Source organism: Micromys minutus, assembly GCF_963924665.1.
Source record: "Micromys minutus genome assembly, chromosome: 24".
Lineage (NCBI taxonomy): Eukaryota > Metazoa > Chordata > Mammalia > Rodentia > Muridae > Micromys > Micromys minutus.
The window spans coordinates 48,887,149-48,909,831 of NC_137959.1; the positions used below are offsets into that span (position 1 = coordinate 48,887,149).

Consider the following 22,683-nt stretch of genomic DNA (forward strand, 5'->3'; position numbering starts at 1 on the left):
GTAGTACCCTGTCTGTCTGTCTGTCTGTCTGTCTGTCTGTCTGTCTGTCTGTCTCTATCTCTGTGTGTTTGTGTACCTGTCTGTTTACCTGTGGGTTCCGAACTTATGATCTCAGGCTTGCAAAACAAGAGCTTTTCTGACTAAGCAACATTTTGTTAAGCGCAAATGTTAGATTGTTTCAAGTCAATACCAGATAATAGAAGGAACAGTTAGTTGTTTTATCATTAGCACTGTGTGAAAATGGTAAATTCTGAACAAAACTTGTGAAAAAAAAAACCCAGCTTATTCACAATGTGTGTATCACAAGAATGTGTCATTCTCTGGCAGCAGATTTAGAAATAATGGTGCCATATCCCTCCCTAAAACTATATGAAAACATGCTTCATTTTTCACATTTATATACACACTTTCTCAGTCTCTCTCGAGTATTATGCAAATGCTCACATAGGTCAGATGACTCCAAGGGAGGTCAGGTTGTCAGGGTAGGTAGCAGATCCTGCTGAGCCATCCAAATAGCCCTGCTTCATTTTTTAAAGCTCCATAGTTCTTAGTAGTAAAAATACATGATTTTTATATGTTGAAAATAAAAATGTAGTTCCCTCTAAGGAAGTCTCAGTCTCATGGGGGAAAGACTATTCTTAAGGGCAGGCTGCATGCCTCATCATAGCTGTCCAACAGAAAATGAACTCAGTGACACCCTTGGAAGTTTGACTGTCTCACAAGATTTGTCAGGCACCCCCTTCCCCTTTTAAATTTGTATCTTGTTATTTTTTTATTTTTATTATATATATTTATTTCTTCTCTCTCTTTAACCCTATAGGTCATATATATATATATATATATATATATATATATATATATATATATATATATATAATCGGAGGCAGGGCCCCAGATGTAGTGCAAACACTGGTTTTTGTGCAGGAAAATGTTTGAACACTTGCACTACAAGTGACTAAACAACCACGTGTCCATGTTTGGCTTGGTACCAGACAGGCTTCTTGCAAAGCTTCTTTTCATGTGCTTATATATGTGTTTAACAAGAAAACTTTATCCTTTGGAGTCGTTTGGTTTTCTAGCTGTAGACAAGGCTTCTATGCCTGTGGCATGGCTTAAAAAATGTCACGGTGATATTCCTGGTTTAGGAAAGCCATTTATCCATTTTCTCAGTGTAAAGGCAGTAGGCATTCAGCCTGCTTCCTTCCTTGGCTCCTCCACACCCTATGGTGACGGGGGCTGGGGGCGTGTTTGGGGAATGCACATCTTGCCTTTTGGAAGGCCTGCCTGAAAGCTCTCCCCTGTGAGCCCCATCACCTTCAGGACACTTGGGACCAGCTTTTCCTGTCACTCTGCCTATAGCTTCCTCACGCTCCACACAAGTCCACATGACTCTCCATTCTCCACACACCTCACCATCACATTGCTGTTTACTTGTGTCCGATGTATCCTGCTACCTGTAGTAGACACAGGGCCAGTGAAGTGACAGGTCCAGCTCCCAAGTGTGTGGAAGAGAATGCCCAGCTACCTCTGAACTGCTGGACTGGCATCGAGTTGAGTTTCCCAGGAATCTGGCTGTGTTGCACACTAAGCAGCCTCTGAACTGACTTAGTAACACACAGTTCTGCTGTATGATTGTCTATGTGCAGTTCAGAGGTCACCCTTGAGCATTGTTCTAGGCATTGGCCACTGTTACTTTCCCCCCTCAAACCTAGGTTCTCTCACTCTTCTAGGGCTCCTCAGGAGTCTAGGCTGGGTAGCTAGTGGTCACCAGGGATCTGTTTGTCTCTCTCTCCTAAATGTGCTACAGCATGCCTGGCTCATCACACTTGGGTACTAACTATAAATGGAACTCAGGGCTCCTTTTAGGCTTGCATGGCAAGCTCTCTACCAAGTGTGCCATCTTCAGCCCTAACCTTAGATTTCACTTGGCGATCAGCACTGTAAAAAGTGGTACAGCCTTGCTGTGTGAGTCCCTGGTCAGTGAAGATCCTCTTGACGAGTAATGCTGCAGGTAAGAGGTCACAGTTCTGCTGTGCGACCACCGCCTGTTCCTCTGTCATATGCAGGGTGACATCTGCATTTCCGATCTGACTTTCCCTCTTGTGATTTGACACTTTCTTAGGTGTATTTTACCGTCCGACACATTTGAATCAGGTCAGTTCTGAAGCAGCAGCAATTTACCAGTGGTGCTGCTTCCGGAGGGAAGGTTCCAGCTTAATGCCTTGTGTATATCAGCCTTGATCATATTTTTTAGGCAAACTCAGCGCTAATTCTGAAATCAGGGTTGTGATATTCAGTAAACACTTAACAACAGTTTAAGCTGATTTCTTTTGTTTTCCTTTTAGGTCAATACTTGTTTGTTGGTTTTGTTTTGTTTTTAAAGAGTCTTGCTATATAACAATTGGGCTCTGAACTCCTAGTGGTCTGTGCGGTAGTAAAGAATGCATGCGTTCACCTTAAGGTATGAAGTTAGGATATCTCAAGGGATAATATAAGAAAAAGTACCCATCACCCCCGAGAGGAACCAAGTATTTATTGGCCATGGCCTGGGGAACAAATATACATTAATTACACTAAATGTCATGTTCCAATGTAGCAATCATTTGATGAAGTTTTCATAGTAATAGATGAAGATATAAATTGTCGTTTAAAAAAATACATGGGTGAGAACATTAGCTAGTTGGGATGCAGCAAAAATCAGCAATCTTGACAGTAGGCCCCAGACACTGTCATCTCCGTGGGAGCTAGAGACTGTGAACATTGTGATAACAAGAAAGCTAGCTAGCTAGGTCACACACAGAGGCAGGCAATGACTGGTTCTTAAAGGATACTAAGGAGAGTCCAGGATAATGTTTTATTTCACTTGAAAGTCATTTTTAGTGCATATATTTCTGTGCAAGCCATGCACATAACACAAAACACATGCACATAACATGACATGTGTGACAGACCCTGTGCATGTGTTTGTAATGGCCATAGGAGGCCTTTGTGTATTTTCTTCTGTTGTGCTCTGCCTTACTTATTCGAGACAAGTGCTCTCATGGACTAGAAGCTTGCTGGTTTTGGTTTGGAGGTTACAGATACATATAGCCACCCCTAACTTTTTACATGGTTCCGGGGGACTTGAACTCATGTCTTCATGATTGCCCAAAAAACACTCTTATCTACTGAGCCATCTCCCTGGCTCCCTAAGATAATTTATTTATGGTCTGGTCCTGTGACAATTCAGGCTCTCCAACCCACTCATCAGTCATTCAACCTTGTGGGCACACAGCATTTCATGGAGCTTTGGTTCACCTCATATGAACAGAATTCACAGTTTTGTTTGGGAGATACCTAGAAAACATTTAAGGGCAAATAAAAGCCCTACTATAGGGTCCTATATATTTAGATCTGCAGCTAGCTTACTTGGCTGATAAGTAAACATATTTTGAAAATAGTTTTGTATGCAAACCTACAGTCTCTGTGTTGATAGTCTTCACAGCCAGGGTTAATTGTGCTGGAATCAATGAATTTTAGCTGGCAGAGTCTTCAGCCAGACTCCAGGCTGAGAGGCTTCTTTTTCTTCCCATATCCATGAGAATTATGATAATTTTCCCCTAGCCCTCTATTCTTCCTATCAGTGGAAGACAATTGTTTAGTCACTGGCGTGTCCTTGGACTCCCTCCTGCCCATCCATCCTACTGGGAACTCAACCCCCCTGTGTAATTCCCACCTCTGTGTTTCTACCCACACCGCACAAGCCAAACCCTTTAAATAAGTCTGCGCTCTGTATTTTCCTAATTATACATTTTAATTGTCTTTTCACTTCACTGCTTTCCTATTAGTCTGGGCTCTGGTGACTTCTTCATTATCTGAGTAACTGGCGGTGAATGTTTTCTCTTCTGGTCCTCTGTCCGCACCCCTTGGAACCCTCCATAGAAAAGATACTGATGAGATGGTGTGTCTTTAAGGAAGACGTGGTCTTCGGGATCTAGATTATCTGGCTTAGCTGCTATTCCCAGGGTTGTCACCACGTTCTGACCAGACTCTCAGGCCTGAACGTCCTCTTGGGTAAATAGTAGCTTTTTGAGGACCTGTGTACTTGTTGCTTGAAGTAACCAACCCAAGCAGTCATCACTAATGCCAGCCCACAGCACTGAGCCCAGATTGGTAATGAAAATGTTCAGGTCCACGCAACTGGTCCGTCATCACCTTCCTTCCCCTCACTCCCTTTAGGGAGAAAAGCTGTACCCAACCTGTTCCAGGTCATCTTCTGGGACATTTTCTTGGAGTTGTAAGGCAAGGCTAAGGCTGGCCTGCTTTCCTCATAATCAGTTTCCTTTAAAATGTAGCTTCTGATTTTTTTTCGTAGGTAAACTTATTAAGTTCTGTGGTATTTACTCCTAACGAGCGTTGCATTGTAACAAAGGTCTGTAAGTGACTCCCGGGCTGGATGGAGTCCTTATAAGCTATTGGTTTTGTTTTTACTGCTTGCACAGGATGATTGTATGCTATTGTCTTTACTTCATTACTCATTACACATACATGATACCCATGTGCTATTGTTCTTACGTTTTCACCCACCACACACGGGATGCTTAGTATGCTATTGTTTTTACCCATCATGTATGTGTGGGAGGGGGGTTGGCACACAATTAGTATTTACAGTGTGTTTACCTTTTAAAGTACTGCTGAGCGGGCTGTACTAATGAAGAGTTGATTAACATTTTTTATTATTTGGTTGCTTTTAGAATACACCTGCCAGATGATTAAAGTGAGCCTAATTTAATCAGCATGGTACTGTACACCAGAGATAATTTAAGCTAATGTCAAGGACATCTTCATCTACCCTGTGGAAGATGCTAAAACAATGAACAGAGCAACAAACACTTCAGAAAATGTTTGAAGCCTCCAGGCTGTGCCCCAGTGGATATCTAAAACCCACCCTCTTCTCTTTCCTTTTGTATGCAAATGAAACCGAAACCATTTTGTAAAGTAACTCTCTGGGCTTAGATTTTTTTTATAAAATAAATTGACTGGACTTTGATCTTTTACTAATATTGGCTCCTGGTTGTGGCTCCACCATTCGGTATGTCCTAACTTTCAGTGAGGACTTTGAATAGAATGTACGTTCTGGTGCATTTAGGGGCGTCTTGAGCCTGGACCTGTATGCAATGGCTCATCTGTACTTGACTATCCTCCTGCTTCATCCTCCATCTGGAACACTAGTGGGACAGGCTTGCCACCCACTCCCCATGATTGGTGCCTTTGAACTTGAAAAATAAACCAATTTTTTCCTTTTCATCTAAGGTCACCCATTTTCGTTTTATCTGCCCGTCTTCACATCTTAATAGAGTCGTGTGAATCTCCTTTATCCTTTGAAGCAGTTAAACTTCTCTTTATTTTCCGGTCATGCTTTTAGAGGGAGCTAAGTTGCCAGTGGGTGTCTTGTTCAAACAGTGAACTCTGCACTCGCAGGATTTACGGACTCCCAAGTGAATTTCCCCCAAAAAGTGGCAGGTTGCCTTGGAAACAGGCTGGTTTCTGCACAGAAAGTGCTGTCTTGTATTAAGTACAGGATGATGCTCTGCTGACCTCTGTTGCTTCATCCCAGGCCTGGCACTCAGTTGAGGTTTTCTGTGACTTTGTTCTCGTGACTGACTCAACAACAGCCTCTCTCTCACCTTCACTTAAAAATGTGGAACTAAGTGATTTTTCAGATTTCTAATTTGAGGTGGAGAGTGTTTGAACATTAATTGTGCCCCCCCCCACAACAATCACAACAACAGCAAAATCAAAGTTTTAGACGGAATAAAAATGGACTGACAGGAAAGTTTTGTGACTTATCTCCTTTCTTTCTATATGTTCATGGGTAGACTGTTTATACTCTGGGTTCCCTGGCATAAATGGAAGTCACCTTTGCTCTCAAAGACCTCGGATCCAGCACAGCCTGCCAAGTGCAGCCTCCACCCAGAGCTTTGTGGTGAGGACAAGAAGAAAAGTGTCCCTGGCCAGGGAAACCAGAATGCTTCTGGCTCAAGAATCCTCACTAGTTTAAGAAGTAAAGGAATAAATTAAGTCTTCCTAACGAAGGATCACAGCTTTAGTTTTATAATCTCTTGAAAGAGAGACAGGCACTTACAGGCAGAGGGAGACTGCCGGGGGAGTTCTTTTGAGGGGAAGCTGGAGCAACCACTTCTATCAAGAAAAGAGCTTCAGGATGAGCTAGTGTGAAGCTGAGCAGAGACTATTAAAAAATGGTGTACAGTTTCTGAAATCTTTTAAGAAAGGGCTTTTGCACAGGTTGAAACTGGAGTAAGGAGAGACAGACTCACAGGAAGGACAATAAACACATATGCATCTAGTCTTCTCAAGACAGCTGTATTTTAAGGAGAGCTTTGTATATGATTTTGCTGGCTTTGGAAGTTACTTTGTTCATAGTATTCGAAAGGATAAATAACAGTGTTTTGTTACACAGTGTCGTGAATTTTGTTTAATAAATGAGGTTCCCAGGGTAGAAGCTACATTGTATTATACATGTTGCAAATGGGTAAAGAACGAAGGCTAAAGACATAGGTATAGAAAAGTCACAGAAATTCTCCCTACACTTAGGTTACAAGGAGGGAATAAATGTTCTGACTGGAAGCAAGGTCCACAGTTTGTTTGTAGAGAAATATATGTTGTTGAGATTGAATTTAAAGTCAGGTGTTTAGCCTTTTGCATGGTTCCCTGGCTGCTCTGATATTCTTATTTGAGGGATCTCTTATTTCTGCCAGTATTTTGTTCAGCCATTCCCTGGATAGCTGGTAAGAGTCTTCTTTCCTTCATGTTTCTGGTTTTTTCAACCAGAGATGGGAGTGCAGACTCCTTCACATCCCTACACTTCTGGGGTTCTGGATAGAGCATCCTGTTGTGTTGCAGACTTGAAGTCAGATCCCAGAGGCAGGAGAAGATGCTGGCAGGTTTGGGCCTGAAGGAAGCAAAGCCCTCTCTTCATAGGAAGAAGGTTGCTTTGTTAATTCACCTACTTGCTTCTGACAGTTCAGTAATGTCACATGACACAGGGTCTGTAGGTGTTGGAAAATTGTGGGTGTTTGTGTGTGTGTGTGTGTGTGTGTGTGTGTGTGTTTGAGCTTGCCCTGAGGTAAGTTTGATTATTGACAATAACCTATACTGTTCCCAACACAGCCTAGCACTGGCTCCAGTGTTTGCTTTTGCCCAACTTGTTCACTAGTTTAACAAGCTGCCTGCCTTCCTCCTCCCTCCTCCCTGCTTTTAAGTTCCATGATTAATACTGAGCCACACTGTAATGACATTCGGATTGTTTGTGACTATCTTGATGGCCACCAAATATAGTTAGCAAGTTTTAGGTAGTGAGCTCAGAATTGCATTGATTGACGTAAGGGTTTTCACCTTTGGCTAATCAATACTCCCATCTAGAAGCTTCGGGAGTCTGAAGACTATGGCTGTCGGGCCTATATGTGTGGAAGGTGTTGAGAGGTGGGGAGATAGAGAACATGGGGCATTGCAGGTCCAGGAGATTTGATTTTCAGCCTACTTTACTATTTTACCAGCACTCTGGGTAGCCCAGCTCCTCCATCTTCACTTTCTTTTTCTGTTAAGGGAGAATTGTTGCACACTATGAGAGGTTTGATCTTCATTTCCTGGTGATGTGTTGATCTGAACATTTTCTAGCAGACGTTGTCACTCTATCTGTGGCTTTTCTTTTTGTGATCCTTTAAAACAGAAACCTTCATATTTGTGTGTAGACTCAAACCACACCCAATGGGTTTTTCATTAGTCTTTTGTAATTACAATGTATATATACTGCCATGCTAGAACTAAATGAGGACCTACCAGTTATGTGCTTGCTGGGTCACCATTGGTTTCTCCTTTCTACTGTGAAACATCACTGTAAGCCAGAGGCTGCACATGTGTGTGCTTATGTGTACCCACTCACCTGCAGTAATAGCCGGAGAGATGTGACCTCATGGTACTCGTGGGAAATTTGTTTCTTGCCCCTTTGTGCTGTTAGCATTCATAGGTTCAAAGGCTCTCATCAAGTTGCCAGTATCCCTGCCCATCATTACAGATCTCCAACTAATGTCAGGGTGTGTACACACACACACACACACACACACACACACACACACACACACACACACACACACACTTTCATGCTTTTTTGATTAGATGGGGATTTTCATATCCAGATGGGTTAGCTGTGTTTTCTGTTCACTAACCTGAATCCCCTTTATAAAGTTGTATTTAATAGAAGTAACTAGACACCCACCCTGTGAGAGATGTGGGCATGATGGTTTTGGTATGAGACCATCCTTTGTTGTAACTGTCTTCCTGTTTCCTGCTTCTGGAGATAAGAGGCGGTTCACAACACACCAGCCACCCTCCAGAGAAGCCTGCGAGCCTCTCAACTGCAGTTCTGGATTTAGCCAGTCTGCTTTGGTCCAGCTTGCTCATAATTTTACTCACCGGGTTGTTTGCAGCGATGTGTGATATATATTTACTAGGTTCTGGTGGGGAATGTGTGGCATTGAGTAGGGTGCATTTACATGTAATTTCCCATAACTAACCAGATTCAGCTGGTTTTCTCTTTCCCACCATACTTGTCAGATACAAGGAACAGGAGATTAGCTGGTAACTGTTAAGTAGCAACCTTTGAAACTGGAGAGGTGGCTCACTAGTTAAGAACAGGCACTGCTTTTGCAGAGGACCCCAGTTCAGCTTCTATTTCCCATACAAGGAGGCTCATGGCCACTCCACATCTACAGATCGAACACCCTCATCTGGGCTCTGTATGCTTGTCCCCACCCCCACTCCAGACAAGCATTAAGAAACAAACTTCAAAGTGAATCTTAAAGAATGATCTAGACCATGGATAGTGAAGATTCCATCTTCTAAAATACAGAGTTGAGTCAAGTCTTAGAGACTTAAACTACATTTCTTTTACTTTTTGAAGGGTATGCGGGGATTTTGAATCTGTGATGTTTTCATGGGGGTCTCGTTTTCTTTTGCTGTGTTTCTATATGTATTCCTGTAGAGTAGCTTTTCTAAAATTATAAATCCTTCCCAATTTAACATAAAATTACTTCATTTCTGCACCTGGCACTTAAAATTTGCTTTAAAAGAAAGCTGTAAAATTGTATGTTATTGGCACACTGCAAATCACCAACTGTGATTCTGCCACTGAGATTCACATAGCATTTATTCACGACACAGTCCAGATTTCTTAATCCCGTGTTTCCACAAAATGCTAGAGATAATTATTGAAAGTAATATACATGTACAAGTACTTCCTTATTTGGCATTTGGAGACCTGTTTGTAATTTTTCCGTCTCCATTTTCACGCTGCAGAAAGGACTAGATTCTTGAGAAAATATCTCATAGTTAATAACAAACTTGAATTTTAACTATCTCCAATTAAACATCAAAATGTCAAAAATCGATAACTTCGAAATGCATATTAATTCAGGCAGATTGTATAGGATGTGATATTTAAATCAGTGTAGCAATCCTGCATTGTGATAAACAAGTGAAAATGGGTGAAGCTAGCTTCTCAGGGTTACAAATGTATCACTGACTGCCCTTATTTGGAAATTGAAACATTACAGCTGAATAAAGGAAGAAAGACAGGAATCCCTTGTCTGGAGGGATAAAGACCATGTATCAGACTGTATCTAATGCCTGTTTTTATAAATAAAGTTTTGTTTAAACAGAGCCATGCTCATTTCTTTCTGTGTTCTTTATGCTGTTCAAATGCTACCAGGGCAGAATCACAACCGATATGTCAGCAGCAGCATAGCTCCGGAAGAATCTATTTTCAGAAGGGGTACCCCGATCTTCGTAGTCAGGAGACTTATGTGCTTCCAATGCAAAGCATATTTCTTCCATTGTTTATTACAAGGTGGAGTGTCCCAGGGTCTCATCCTCCTTTGCATGTGAAGTCCCAGTGGATTAATCAGTTCATCACACATTTCATTGCAGCAGAGTTCCCTGCTTCCTGTTTCTCTGCGTGTCTCTCCGGCACAAGGATAGGAACAGGTATTTGTGTGAGACAATAAAGCTGTCTAGGAAATGAGGAAAGGATGTCATATTTTTGTGAATATGAACAGCATGTCTGTCTTTTAATTACAGAGTGTGAACCTTGCAATGCTTCAGTAGGACAGGTGGTTTCTTTCAGCACAGCCCTGGTTCTTCCATCCCTGGAAAGCTTTTTAGTTTGCTGGACACCTTGGTAGTACTCAAAGGACTGTGCTAGTTCTGAGGAGAACCAGAGTGAAATCTTTCATAGTATTTTGTGACTACCACTAACAGTTGAAAACTTTAATTTGAGATAATTATAAATTTCACAAAAAGTTGGGAAAATAGCTACCCAGTGTTTCCCGTTCCCTTTGTCACCTCCTCGTTATCGTCAATATAAACCTGCCTTCTGCTCACATGTCAGCTGACTTTCAAAGTTCGTTTGGATTTTACACTCTTGGTTAGACTTTTCGGGCCCTGTATCCAGTGGAGGATCCCATCCTATGTACTTCTTGTTGTCCTGTGATTTCCCATTTACGTGATTTTCTCATTCTTTCCTGATTTTCACAATTTTACTCTGAATCAGAGTAATCTTTGGTGGAATGTCCTTCAATTTAGATTTACCTGATATTTTATGATTAAGTTGAAGTGACACATATTTGGCGGGAACAAATGGCTTTCTGTCCTCAGGTGTGGGTTCTAATCATTGTTGATTTTATGTTTGGTGAGTTGTGCCTGTCCACCCTCTCCACAGCAGAGGTAACTTACTTTTCTTCTTTGGTTTGAGATATATAATATGGCAACCTTTTGCGACAGGCAAACATACGGCTTCTCTTTTTATTCTCGCCATCCACTTAGGCATCCATTGGTAGGTTTTGTCTGGAAGAATTAGTTCTATGGATTTCCTAATGATAACTTTATTTCCAGTATTGCTTATTCATCCATTGGTATTTATCTATTTCTTTCTTTCTTTTAGACTGGGTCTCATATAGCCCAGGCTGGTCCTAGACTTAACTCTGTAGCCAAAGATGAAGCATGTTATAGGGAGATCTTTATTGAGATGGGTAATTATTCTGCGTCTTTTTATCTTCATCCTGTAACATTGGCGTCTATTGGTAGATTTCTTTTCTGTGACAATTATTTCTATGGATGTAAGTAGCTAATGATAGCTTACATCGATAGCGTTTCTCATCTGATTATATCTATCCATCCATTTGCCTATTTATCTGTGAGTAGAGACATAGCCCAGATGAATTTCCAGCTTGCTGTAGTCAAGGATGACCTTGAACTTCTGATTCTCCTGCCTCTACCTCCCAAGTACTGGGGTGGCAGGGCTTTGCCATTATGTCTGGTTTATGCATTGCTGGGCATGAAACGAGGTGCACTGAGCATCCCAGGGAAGCCACCTACAAATGAGCCATGCCCCAACCCCACTCTTGTCTTTATTATTTGGATTCTACAGCTCTCAGCTTCCCACTGTTGTTTACCCCAAAACAGATTTGCACTTGTGCTATTTGTTTCTCAAGTGCGATCCCCCAGTGGAATTATTTATTTGGTTCTAAGTTATTCCAGCGTTGGTTGTAGGGGACAGAGGGAATTTAGGTTGTATCTGCTTCCCTTTGGTGTACCTCTTCTGCCTTTTGAATACTTCCTCACTCTCAGCACCACTAGGCGTTCACACTCAATGTGTGTTTTCTCTGTTCCACTGTCGAGCAGCTGTTTTTCAAGATGCCTTGCCTTATTAGAGAAACCTAGATCTGGGCATGAAGTGTGCTCATTGATTCTGGCATGCTATTGCTTCTCAGTGCTGGGGAATCTCTTCGACTAGATATAGGAGATTGATCTGTAACACTCATATGCACCATCTCTCCGTGTGCCCGGCCACCTGTAGTTACAGGCCACCATAGGCTCTTTCTAACCTGCTCCCCATTAGACCACAGTGAACCTAGGAATTTTCACTATCTCAGTGTGGTCCTAGCAATATGCTTTTCTCGTTTTTGGTGCGAAAGAACCTATTACATTGCCTGTCATGGGCAATTATAGCAATAAATTATACATGGTGCATTTTATCATTGTAGAATACATATATAGAAAAATTTAATGTTCAACAATAGGCCTTGATATGCCAACCATGGCCTAGTACATCTGATACTTGGAGTGTTATTGATTAATGGCCCACATGCCAGTGATTGGCCTATTCATCCAGGTCAGCTCAGGTATTCTCTAAGGGCCTATGGTGGTGTTCACAGAAATGAGGCGGTGTTGCTGGGGGTGGGCCACTCATAGGAGCCATGAATTTCTGCTGAGCCTCAGTTCTAGTCTAGCACCACAGATCTCATTCCGGTTTCTCGTTTCTGGCAACTGCTGTTTCTGACCCCGAAAACATTGGCTTTCGCCTTCCAAAATATTTTCACACTTTTGTTCCTTCCTGATCTGTGCATTTGTGAGCAGAGTGGGAGCTGCTGGACCAGATGCACGCAGGAAGCAAACTGACTCGATGAATAGCATGTATATGGCCGTTTTGTATTTAGCGTTATTTTAAACAGTAGAAATAGCGGTTCATTTGTTTTTTTGTTTTGTTTTCCATAGTGACTCTAGATGGTTTCTGTTTTATCCCATCCAGTGTGGTCAGAATGGTCAGGATTATTTGTGTTATTGTTACACCCCTGATGTCGCTGCCTCTCATTGCTGTCCTGATAGATAACTGATTTCAGTTAGTTTGTGATTAGCTAATGCATCGTAATCACGCCTCTGACATGCAAAGCTATTCAGAAGCGAGTTCTTTCTCTGCTATTGTCTTACCTGCCCCCCCCCCCCCATCAAACTCATGCCCGTAGTGACTCATTTCATTGGCCTTTCTTTAAGTTTTATACAGTAATGTTGTGATAGGAATATATTTTAAAATATTCCTTTTCTCATATGTAAAGAGAAGCATATATTGTGCGCATTTAAATATGGGCACACACACACTTAGGAGGATGAGGAAATAGCTCAGTTGGTAGAACATCTGCATAGCATGAACAAAAAGGGGTCTGGTTCAGTCTTGAACATCACAGGATGTGATGAGTTAGTCTGGTAATTCCGGATTGAGAAATATGAAGTGAAAGACATTATACCTGGGCTCAGCAAGTTTTAGGCTAGCCTGGGCAACTTGAGACCCTTATGGGTGAGAAAGTGAAAGAAGGCAAAGAAAACATACATGTATACATGCATGTATATGGTTCTTCTATATACTTAGTAGCATATCTGTGTAGAAAAGATTTAAACTTACTCCTACCCTAGCATTCTGGGGTGTCACTGTGTCTTACTGTATTTTTATTTGTGAAATTTTAGATATGAAATTCACTTCCTAGAAACATGTGACTGGAGCAACAGGCCTCAGGGAAACAATGTTTCACTGAGGTTGTGCTTCCTACAAAGCTAACCTTCTTGGATACATTCTTGGATACTTCCCTGTCAGTATTTTCTTCTAGGTTTGTCTCAGCATGGTGGAGCATTTGGTAGTGAATTTGATGCCTTCATTCACAAGTGCCATTTTTTTTCCCATTATTTCCAGCTGGTAGCAGTGTTTGATGAGCAGGATCCCCACCATGGAGGAGATGGTACCAGTGCCAGCTCCACGGGAACCCAGAGTCCAGAGATATTCGGCAGTGAACTGGGCACCAACAATGTTTCTGCTTTTCAGCCTTATCAAGCCACAAGTGAAATTGAGGTCACGCCTTCAGTCCTTCGGTCAAGTAAGTGAAAGTTTTTTGTATTCTGCACATTTCGTCCTAATTCCCAGATACCCTCGCTTCTTTATCTGCCTTTGCTCCTACAAATGGAATTCTTTGTGCTTATCTGACATTGGTTACAGTTTGAACCTGGGCCAGTATCTTTTACACAAGAAGCCAGCAGTTATGAACCTGTTCGTAGATGGGTTTAGTTTTGTCTATAGTAGAGACTTTTGGTTGCTTACTAAGGGTAAATAAAGATAGATTGCAGGTATGCTGGCCTGCACTGTTGTTATAAATAGAAACAACCAAAGGCTTTTCATAGTCCACCAGATTGTAGTTGACTCACAGTGCATGTATTTCATGAGACCCAGCAAAGAAGAGACCCTGACACCAAAGTTGTCTGAGGGATTTTGGGGGAGAGGGAATCCAAACCTCAAGGAAAGTTAAGATGTGTCATGTGCCAGGGACCCTCAGTCTCAGGATACTTGTTTGAAGAATCCCATAACCAATTCTGTACAGTTTACTTAGAAAAGTGAAATACTTTTTGATAGAAATAATACTTGTTTGTAAAATTTCAGAGCTGAGCTGCAGTTAACAGCAACAAGGTGTTGTTTAGGTTGTTTAACTCAGGTAAGGCTGGTGGTGACTCACTCCTGTAACCCTGCAGGAGGATAAGGCAGGAACACCAGGTTGTAGCCATAATGGGACCCTGCCATACCCACATTCCTTCTACAAAGAAATAAATTTAAAGCTCATTTATTTATCTTTATGCTTAAGATCTTCTCAGTTCTGGGTGTGGTTTTACTGACTGAGAGTCTTCAAATGATGATTTTTTCTATAGTTGATTACATAATATCTAAAATAGATATATAGTATCTATTTTATTCTTGTCAGATGGACTCTGATTTTTTTCTCCCCTCACTGGTGTGGCTGTCACATTTCAACAACCTGGGTCCACCTGTTTGTAAGCCAAGTGGGTTCCTCTCTTGTTTGCTCCTTGTTTTTTGTCTGATCTATGTTGTCAGCTAGAAGTTTAAAATATACAGGCAGCTTGAACCTGAGTCCAAAACTAAGCACCCAAGATTCAAAGAGTGAAAAGATTAAAGTCCTTATAATTCTCTCAGCGACCCTGCATAAGATGAAGGAAATCTCTCCATGAAATGGAATGAAGTCAGATAAATGTCAAACTCTTTACTGTTCACAGGCATCCTCCGTTCCCCACCAAATCTTGTCTTAAAATTATCATTTGTTTTTTTTTTTTTTTCCTGAAATGTTCTTTTAACTTTTAAGGTATTACTAATTTGGTAATTTTTAGAATTTACAGAAAAAGTAATATTTATTAAAAGATTATGCCATAAAGTAAATTCCCTCCTTTGCCTTTTTCCTAAGTTGCTTTTTTTAAAGAAAAACTTCTACTGTGTCTTCATGAGAATGCTGTGCACATGTGGGCACATGTGCCGTAGTGCATATACTCAGGTCAGAGGACCACATCCTGAAGCTTAGTTTCTCTGTCGCCTTTATGTGGGATTTCGGATTGAGTTCATATCACCAGGCTCATGCAGTAAGTACCTTCACGGCTTAGCTGTCTGGCTGTTCTGCCTTTCCCTTTTGATCTTGGATTTTTTTCCTTATCTGAGAATATAGAGATCTGCTTAAAGATTTGCTCAAAGATAGAGAAGACTAAGGCTTAGCGATCCAGCCTTTTAACAGTTAGCTGATATTAACATTTTTTTGTATCTGATTTAAATATATATTGAAAATACAGATTCTATCCTATTGTATTTGCTTTGAGCTCTTCAAATAGAGCATGGCATACAAATGCTATTCCCAGAATTTCAAGTAATTGCCTCCTCACTGAGTAAGCGCTATTCAGCATCCACAGCCCTGTTGTGGATGCAGTCTGATTATTACGTGTTGACAAGGTCATATATCTATTAATTGGACTAGAGATGGGATACAAAATTGCTGTAATTATTGTAATTTTCTAGCTAATTGCAGGGTTGGTAGTGAATATTTTACTTCTGCATAATGAAAACCAGTATTCCATCAGAAGTTGTTTTATAGGGTATCAGGCATTTTGTTTTATATCTTTGGTGATTTTTGCCCAACACGTATCGATCCATCACAAATGCCACCATGTTCACAGGCTCAGGGCAAGCAGCTCTTATCTCCTCTCCACTCTGGCTGCCATGCCTCTGACATTGTTTATAAATCGAACCTTCTCCTTTCGGGCCTATATCAAAGGTTGAATGATCTGACCCAATGGAAAGAGGACTCTGGTACCTCATATTTTAACCCATACCTGCTTGAGATACTCCCTGAGATGAACATATTAACAAAGTAAAGTCATGGTTTCTGAGTTCTGCTTTTGAATGTAGAACTAGGTTAATTATTGTTGCGTGTGCTTAGTGCTGTATTATGGGCTTATATAATACACTTACTCCAGTACGAATGCTTCGCTGAAGCTAGGTTGGCCCTCCATGATGGGAACCAAATTAACATTTTAAGAATTGTGGATTGTACATAGAGTAATGTGATTGCATTGTTGTGGGGTGGTGGAGAGGAGCGCTGTGTTAACTAAGGGCGGCTGGAAGCTTGCTATAGAGCTGGTAAGAGCTGAATGAAGCCTGTTCCCTGCTGAAACACAAACTGGAGGAGCAGGTGAGAATCGCCAAACCTAATGAGCGATTTGGCAGATAAGACAGGCTGTCAGGCAATGGCAGCTAGCTGCCTGCACCACATTGTTCGTTCCAAAGGGTGATGTTTAAATACCACAAGGGAAAAAATTATCTTTTCCTAGTGATGATTTGGTATCAAAAGAAGTGTGCTTCATTTTCGAGGTCTCCGTTTTCACAACCAGCAGTCAATATATGACAGCTTACCTTGTAGAGAATTTTCATATTTGCCTGGTCACATGTCTCCTCTTTAAAAAAAAATACAAATAAAATACATTTAAACACTTCAAAACCAAGACATACTAGGCCTCTAAGCATACAGGAAAGATGGAGGTGGCTAGTGCATCACTGGATGGCAGAGACTCTTATCTGTGATCATCCCATTCAGACTCTTCAAAGTTACATTGCAGCCTTATCAGTGCACTGTGCTATTGGTACCCAGGAAGTACCAAGACATGCACACCGAGGCTCTGGACACTGCGTAGTTGGAAGGACATTCGAAGATCACAGGGTTTTAAAATGTGCAGTCCCCTTGGAAAATTCTCACATCACTTTTCCTACATCTACTGCTTGGCTACAGGCTAAATGAGTTAAAATAATGTGTGTTTAAGGCACAACCATATAGCTTAGGTCTTTAAATATAAGAAAAGAGTCCTTGCTGAGAATGTACAGTGGCAGACATACATGCCACAACATCTTTATTGGTTAATTGGCACATTTGCAGATATTTAATTCCAATGTGCCTTTGCATATCCTGGCTGGCATCATTTTTAGAAGGAATAAATATTATTTATTTATGTGCACAAGAAGTACCTTTGCTTGTTGCTTCAGTGGTCTTGTACATGCTTGGCTTGTCTCATAGCGCTTAAGTTAACACACACACACACACACACACACACACACACACACACACACACACACACCCTATGAGCATCTTAACATATATAATATAAAGATGCTTCATACTGAGCACAAGTAGCATATCTAATGATATTTGTGTGTAATCAACAGTCCAATAGCCTGAGAAACATTGTCTTCTTGTGCCCCATGCAACACGTGTAACTCTGGCCTTGTCAACCATTTTGGTCCCCCTTAGGATATACCGCCCTGGTGGGATTCAGGTCGCATGTGGAGTCTCCATGCCATGACATATATTCTTGAGATGAAGCATAGGTTTCTTCAGAAGTGGCTTTTGAAATTAGATGCAAGTCATGTGGAACTGGTTCCTTCTACAGAAAGTTCCCTCTGCAGTACATTCATAGATTAGCATTTGAGCTTCAAAGATTTCTCCCCTGCACAATCACTTTTCCATCACTTCTTGTCTTTAATGATTAAAGTTTTCTTGACCTTGAGGGCCTGATTTGATCTCTTTTTTTTATGGAACTCTACTCCATATGCCTGATTATGCTGTCTATCAAACTGAGAAATGGTTGTTTACACCTGAAAATCTGTGATGTTAGTGTTGTTGTGGCTATGTTAAGGAAGTATTTAAATCAGAGGCAAGAAAGCCTTTTTCAGTGGCAATAAGAAATGTGTTGTTAAACACACAGACAACTACATATAAGTATTTCAGCACACACTGTACAATAGTGACTATACAAAGTATCTTTTTGTTTCTATCTTCTGTTACATCCGGTGCTCAATTCTTTATGAAGTATGTTGTTACACACACACTGTACAATAGTGTGAATATACAAAGTGTCTTTTTGTTTCTATCTTCTGTTACATCCGGTGCTCAGTTCTTTATGAAGTATGTTGTTACACACACACAACTACATGAGTGTCTCAGCACACACTGTACAATAGTGAATATACAAAGTGTCTTTTTGTTTCTATCTTCTGTTACATCTGGTGCTCAGTTCTTTTTTCTTTAATTCCTATCCTAAACATATTGCAGTTTACTTTATCTGTTTGAAAGCCTGCACATAAAATCTCTTTCTCTGTGGCACTTGACATAGATCTCTTGTTTGTTTTTTCTTGAGGATATGTTTGCTTATTTATAGTTCTCAGAACAATACTCTTGAACACCTGGAGTAGCTTCATGTCTCCTGTTTTACTTGATTCTGTTTAGCTCTTGTGGCCAGCTGGAGATCTCTCTGCTGTCTTAGGACCACTGAGTCAGCCCCAGTGATTGGGCGAGCGAAAGCCTTTGATGTAACCTCCTCCACTGCTAGATGTAACTAATGGTCTCTGTGAGATGCCATTTTAAAGGATGGAAATGTCCCTAAAAGTCAAAGTCATTTGTTTTTAATTTTTTCTATTGATGTTCAATTATTTATCAATCTATTGTCTACTATGAGAGTGAGATTTCTATCACTGACAAGCACCAAAGATAACCAGTGTCCATAACTGATCAAATTATTTATTCTAGCTCATGGATTCAGTGATTTAGTTTACAGCTATCTCATCTTGCTGCTTAAGCCTGTGAGTCTCACTGTGATTCACAGCAGGAGTTCAGTGAATGCATTTTAACTGCCTGGTAGTAAGCTAGAAGGGAATTCGGGTTATGGTCTCATAATACCTTTCGAGGGCTCACTCCCTAATAACCTGGCTTCCTTCCTGCACTCTCTGCTTCTAGAAGGTTCTAATGCTTCATAGCAGTGCTGGTGAGCCTCAATTGCATCTCATGGCTTCCGAGGGACATTTCTCATTCAAACTGTAGCTCCCACAGACAGACCATCATCTTTCTGTTCCATAAAGAGTCTTAATTATGTATGATTACATGGAGGCACTTGAGTGCAGAAATGTGGGTGCATAGTAGGGTGCTCAAATGCTCTGCAGAAAATCCTCTTTAGGAAATAGATGTTTTATAATAAAAGTCTTTCAGCATTCTGCATTTGATATGTCCTTTCAACATCTTCATACTTCCATTATTTGAAAGCTGAGCTAAATCTAGAATTGCCTTTGTTATTCCCCCCACCCTCACCCCCCGATCCTACTGTTTCTGTCTCCTGTTATAACCTTTGGTCTCATTTGTTCTTAAACTCCATCATACTGTGAGTTCCCTCATTGACCTTCCTACCATTCTCTCTGAAAGGTCTGGGATATATTTGCACCCTACACCCTGTGTGCTCTAGGGCTCCACAGCTGCAGGTGTCTGCACCCTATACCCTGTGTGTTCTAGGGCTCCACAGCTGCAGGTGTCTGCACCTTACACACCTGTATGTTCTAGGGCTCCACCGCTGCAAGTGTCTGCACCCTACACACCTGTGTGTTCTAGGGATCTACAGCTGCAGGTGTCTGCACCCTATACTCCTGTATGTTCTAGGGCTCCACAGCTGCTAGTGTCTGCACCCTACACACCTGTGTATTCTAGGGCTCAACAGCTGCTTTCCTCTATTTCCTCAACCTTTTATTTAGTTTTCAAGACGCATAGTCCTGGCCATTCTTGAACTTAGTCTGAAGGCTATGCTGGTCTCAAATGCAGAGATTTGGCTGCCCTTGCCTTCAGAGTGCTAGCATTAGAGGTGTAAACTACCACACCTGGTTTAGGTGGAAAGTGGCAAGCAGCTATCAGGAGTAAGCTGCCACCGTGTGGTTTTACCTCCGTCCACTAGGTGTCTCTCTTTTTTTGCCTTCGTAGTCTTTGCCTATTAATAATTTGATATATATGTGCATATCAAGATCCTAGCATTCAGATATACACATTGTAAATATACATTCATAAATGTGCTTATGTCTAAGTATATACACAAAGTTGATGATGAGGGTATGTATGGAAAGACTTTACAAGTAGTGAGGATAATGATTTTTTTTTTAAAGTTAATTCTCATGTTTAAAGATGGAAAATTACAACTGGATCAGTCAGGGAAGCTCAGACCAACAGTAATCTGGAAAAGTCCATGACCAAAGGGCGTCTCAAAGCTCTGCTAGGTTATGCAGCCCTATTATCACGCTTAATTAAAATGTCACTGTGGGCTATGGCTGATCCATTGGCTGATTTGTCATTTTAATCAGCTGGAACAGTATTTATTTTAAATATAGAGTTTGTGATAATGAATTGGAAAAGGATATTATGTTGCTTGGCAGTGATGTTTCAGCCTGAAGATTTATGATTTAGAACAAGGAAGAGCAGCTGGTGATTAGTTAGATTAATAGTGCATGGATATCTAGTAAGGAGTCTTCTTAGCCAAATGGTTATGGTTATGTTTTTAACTGGAACAAGTGGGTTTGGAAAGGGAGACAGAAACAAAGTCTCTGTTGGATCTAAACTCAGGAGAACAACACCACTCTGACTTCCGATCTGTGGGCAAGGCTAGGGAGGATCTCGAAGACTTGGTGATAAGGAGCTAGGAGGCTGTTTTGGTCAAAGAAAGGATCTCCTCTTTGCTCCTCTTTAAAGGGAGTTTATTCTCTTTTAGGTTCATAGCCCTGAGTATACTTCTAGTGTGAGAGAGAGTCTCATGTAGCTCATGCTGGCCTGAGGCTGACGTTGAACTGAAGATCCTTCTGTCTCCACCTCCCAATTGCTGGGATTTTAGGTGCAGGTTACCTTAACTTTCTGTACGTTCTTGCCTATCGATACATACACAAAATAAAGTTTAATTTTATATTAGACATAGTAGTTAGACATAGCTACTGTTCTTCTGTTGCTGTAAACAGCACAAGAGTCACTACAGCCAAGGTATTTAATTGGGGCCTGCCTTGCTTACTGGCTTAGAGTAAGTTCATTATGGTAGGAAGCTGACAGACTGTAGCTGAGAGATTTACATCTTTACCCAGTGTCCGCTGGGTGGCAGGCAGGCAGAGAGAGACAGAATGAACCTGGTATGGATTTTTGAAACCTCAAACCCACCCACCCCCAGTAACACATCTTTAGCAAGGCCACACCTTCTAATTCTTCTCAAACAGTTCTACTTCCTGGTGACTAACCTTCAAATATAGTAGCCTGTCCTGGCCATTCTCATTCAAATCACCACAGAGTTAACAGTAGTTAGTAATAACAATTGCCACTCAGTGTGTGACGGTTTGTATATGCTTGGCCCAGAGAGTGGCACTATTTGGAGGTATAGCCCTGTTGGAGTAGGTGTGGCCTTGTTGAAGTAGGTGTGGCGCTGTGGGTATGGGGTTTAAGACCCTCATCCTAGCTTCCTGGAAGCCAATATTCTGCTAGCAGCCTTCCAATGAAGATGTAGAGTTCTCAGCTCCTCCTGAACCATGCCTGACTGTATGCAGTCATGTTTCTGCCTTGATGATAATGGATTGAACCTCCGAACATGCTCCCATTAAATGTTGCCTTTATAAGAATTGTCTTGGTCATGGTGTCTTGTTCACAGCAGTAAAACCCTAACTAGTACACAATGTAACAACATATATGTGCAGGTATACTTGGTTGTCCTCTCCTTACCCCCTACGTTGTTATTTTTTGTCCTTGCTCTGGGGAGAAAAGAGTTCACAAAAGACAACTCAAGAAAGGAAGGGTTAATCTTTGGCTTACAGGACAAGGGATGCAGCCCATTAGGACAGGCAAAGCCTGAACACCAGAGCATGGGGCCACTGGTCCCATTATAGCCCCAGCCTGTAAGCAGAGAGCACATGATCAGAAGCGATCTGGATCTTGAACTCTCAGACCCCCATTATTCCTCCCATTCTGGTGCATATTTATCTCTGGAAGGCTCATCTCCTAAAGACTTCAAGGTACTACAAGGGACTAAGTGTCCAAATATATGATCCTGGGTTGGGGTATGTGGATACCATATCCAAACCACAACCGTCCAAATACCCACACATTGAGTGGATGTTATGCAGTATTCTCAGCTTAACACAGCCCTTCTTTTGTAGGCATGGTTGCATCCAAATCAGGAAAGGTTCTGCAGCCATTCACATTTTGATGTTAATTCTACTTCTCCAAGTAGGGCTGTCTAGTCATATACTCAGGTGACTTTATCAGAACCTGCCCATTTTAATTAGTAAAGTTAAGGCAAGAGCAGATGATTGGGCAGTGGAAGGAAGGTGGAGAGGAAAAGGGAGAGTGAAGGAGGAGAGAGGAAGACCAGAGGAATAGGACTAAGATGGAGATCAAGAAGAATCAACTGGATCCAGTTGGACTTAATTGGTGTTAGGTAGCTATGAACATTTTAAGGATTTTATAGATCTTTTATCTCATATAGAAGGGTAATCTGTATCTTTGTCTATTTGATGTAATTTTATTGTGCCTTAGAGTCATGTTTGTGCCGTGCAGGGTGGTAATTCCAACCAGGACTGGGGCAGTAGGGCAGGCGGAGTAAACCAGAGAATACAGTTTGTGGACCAAGTGACAGAGTCTGTGCGCC

General features: G+C 41.3%; 1 protein-coding gene across 1 annotated transcript in view; it reads left to right on the forward strand.

The window, feature by feature from the left end:
* Positions 1–22,683, forward strand: part of PARD3 (par-3 family cell polarity regulator) — a 509,642-nt gene that overhangs the window by 177,445 nt on the left and 309,514 nt on the right. The window contains 1 exon segment of the mRNA XM_080936664.1: positions 13,577–13,757. Within this exon segment, the coding sequence (XP_080792790.1) occupies positions 13,577–13,757 (181 nt within the window).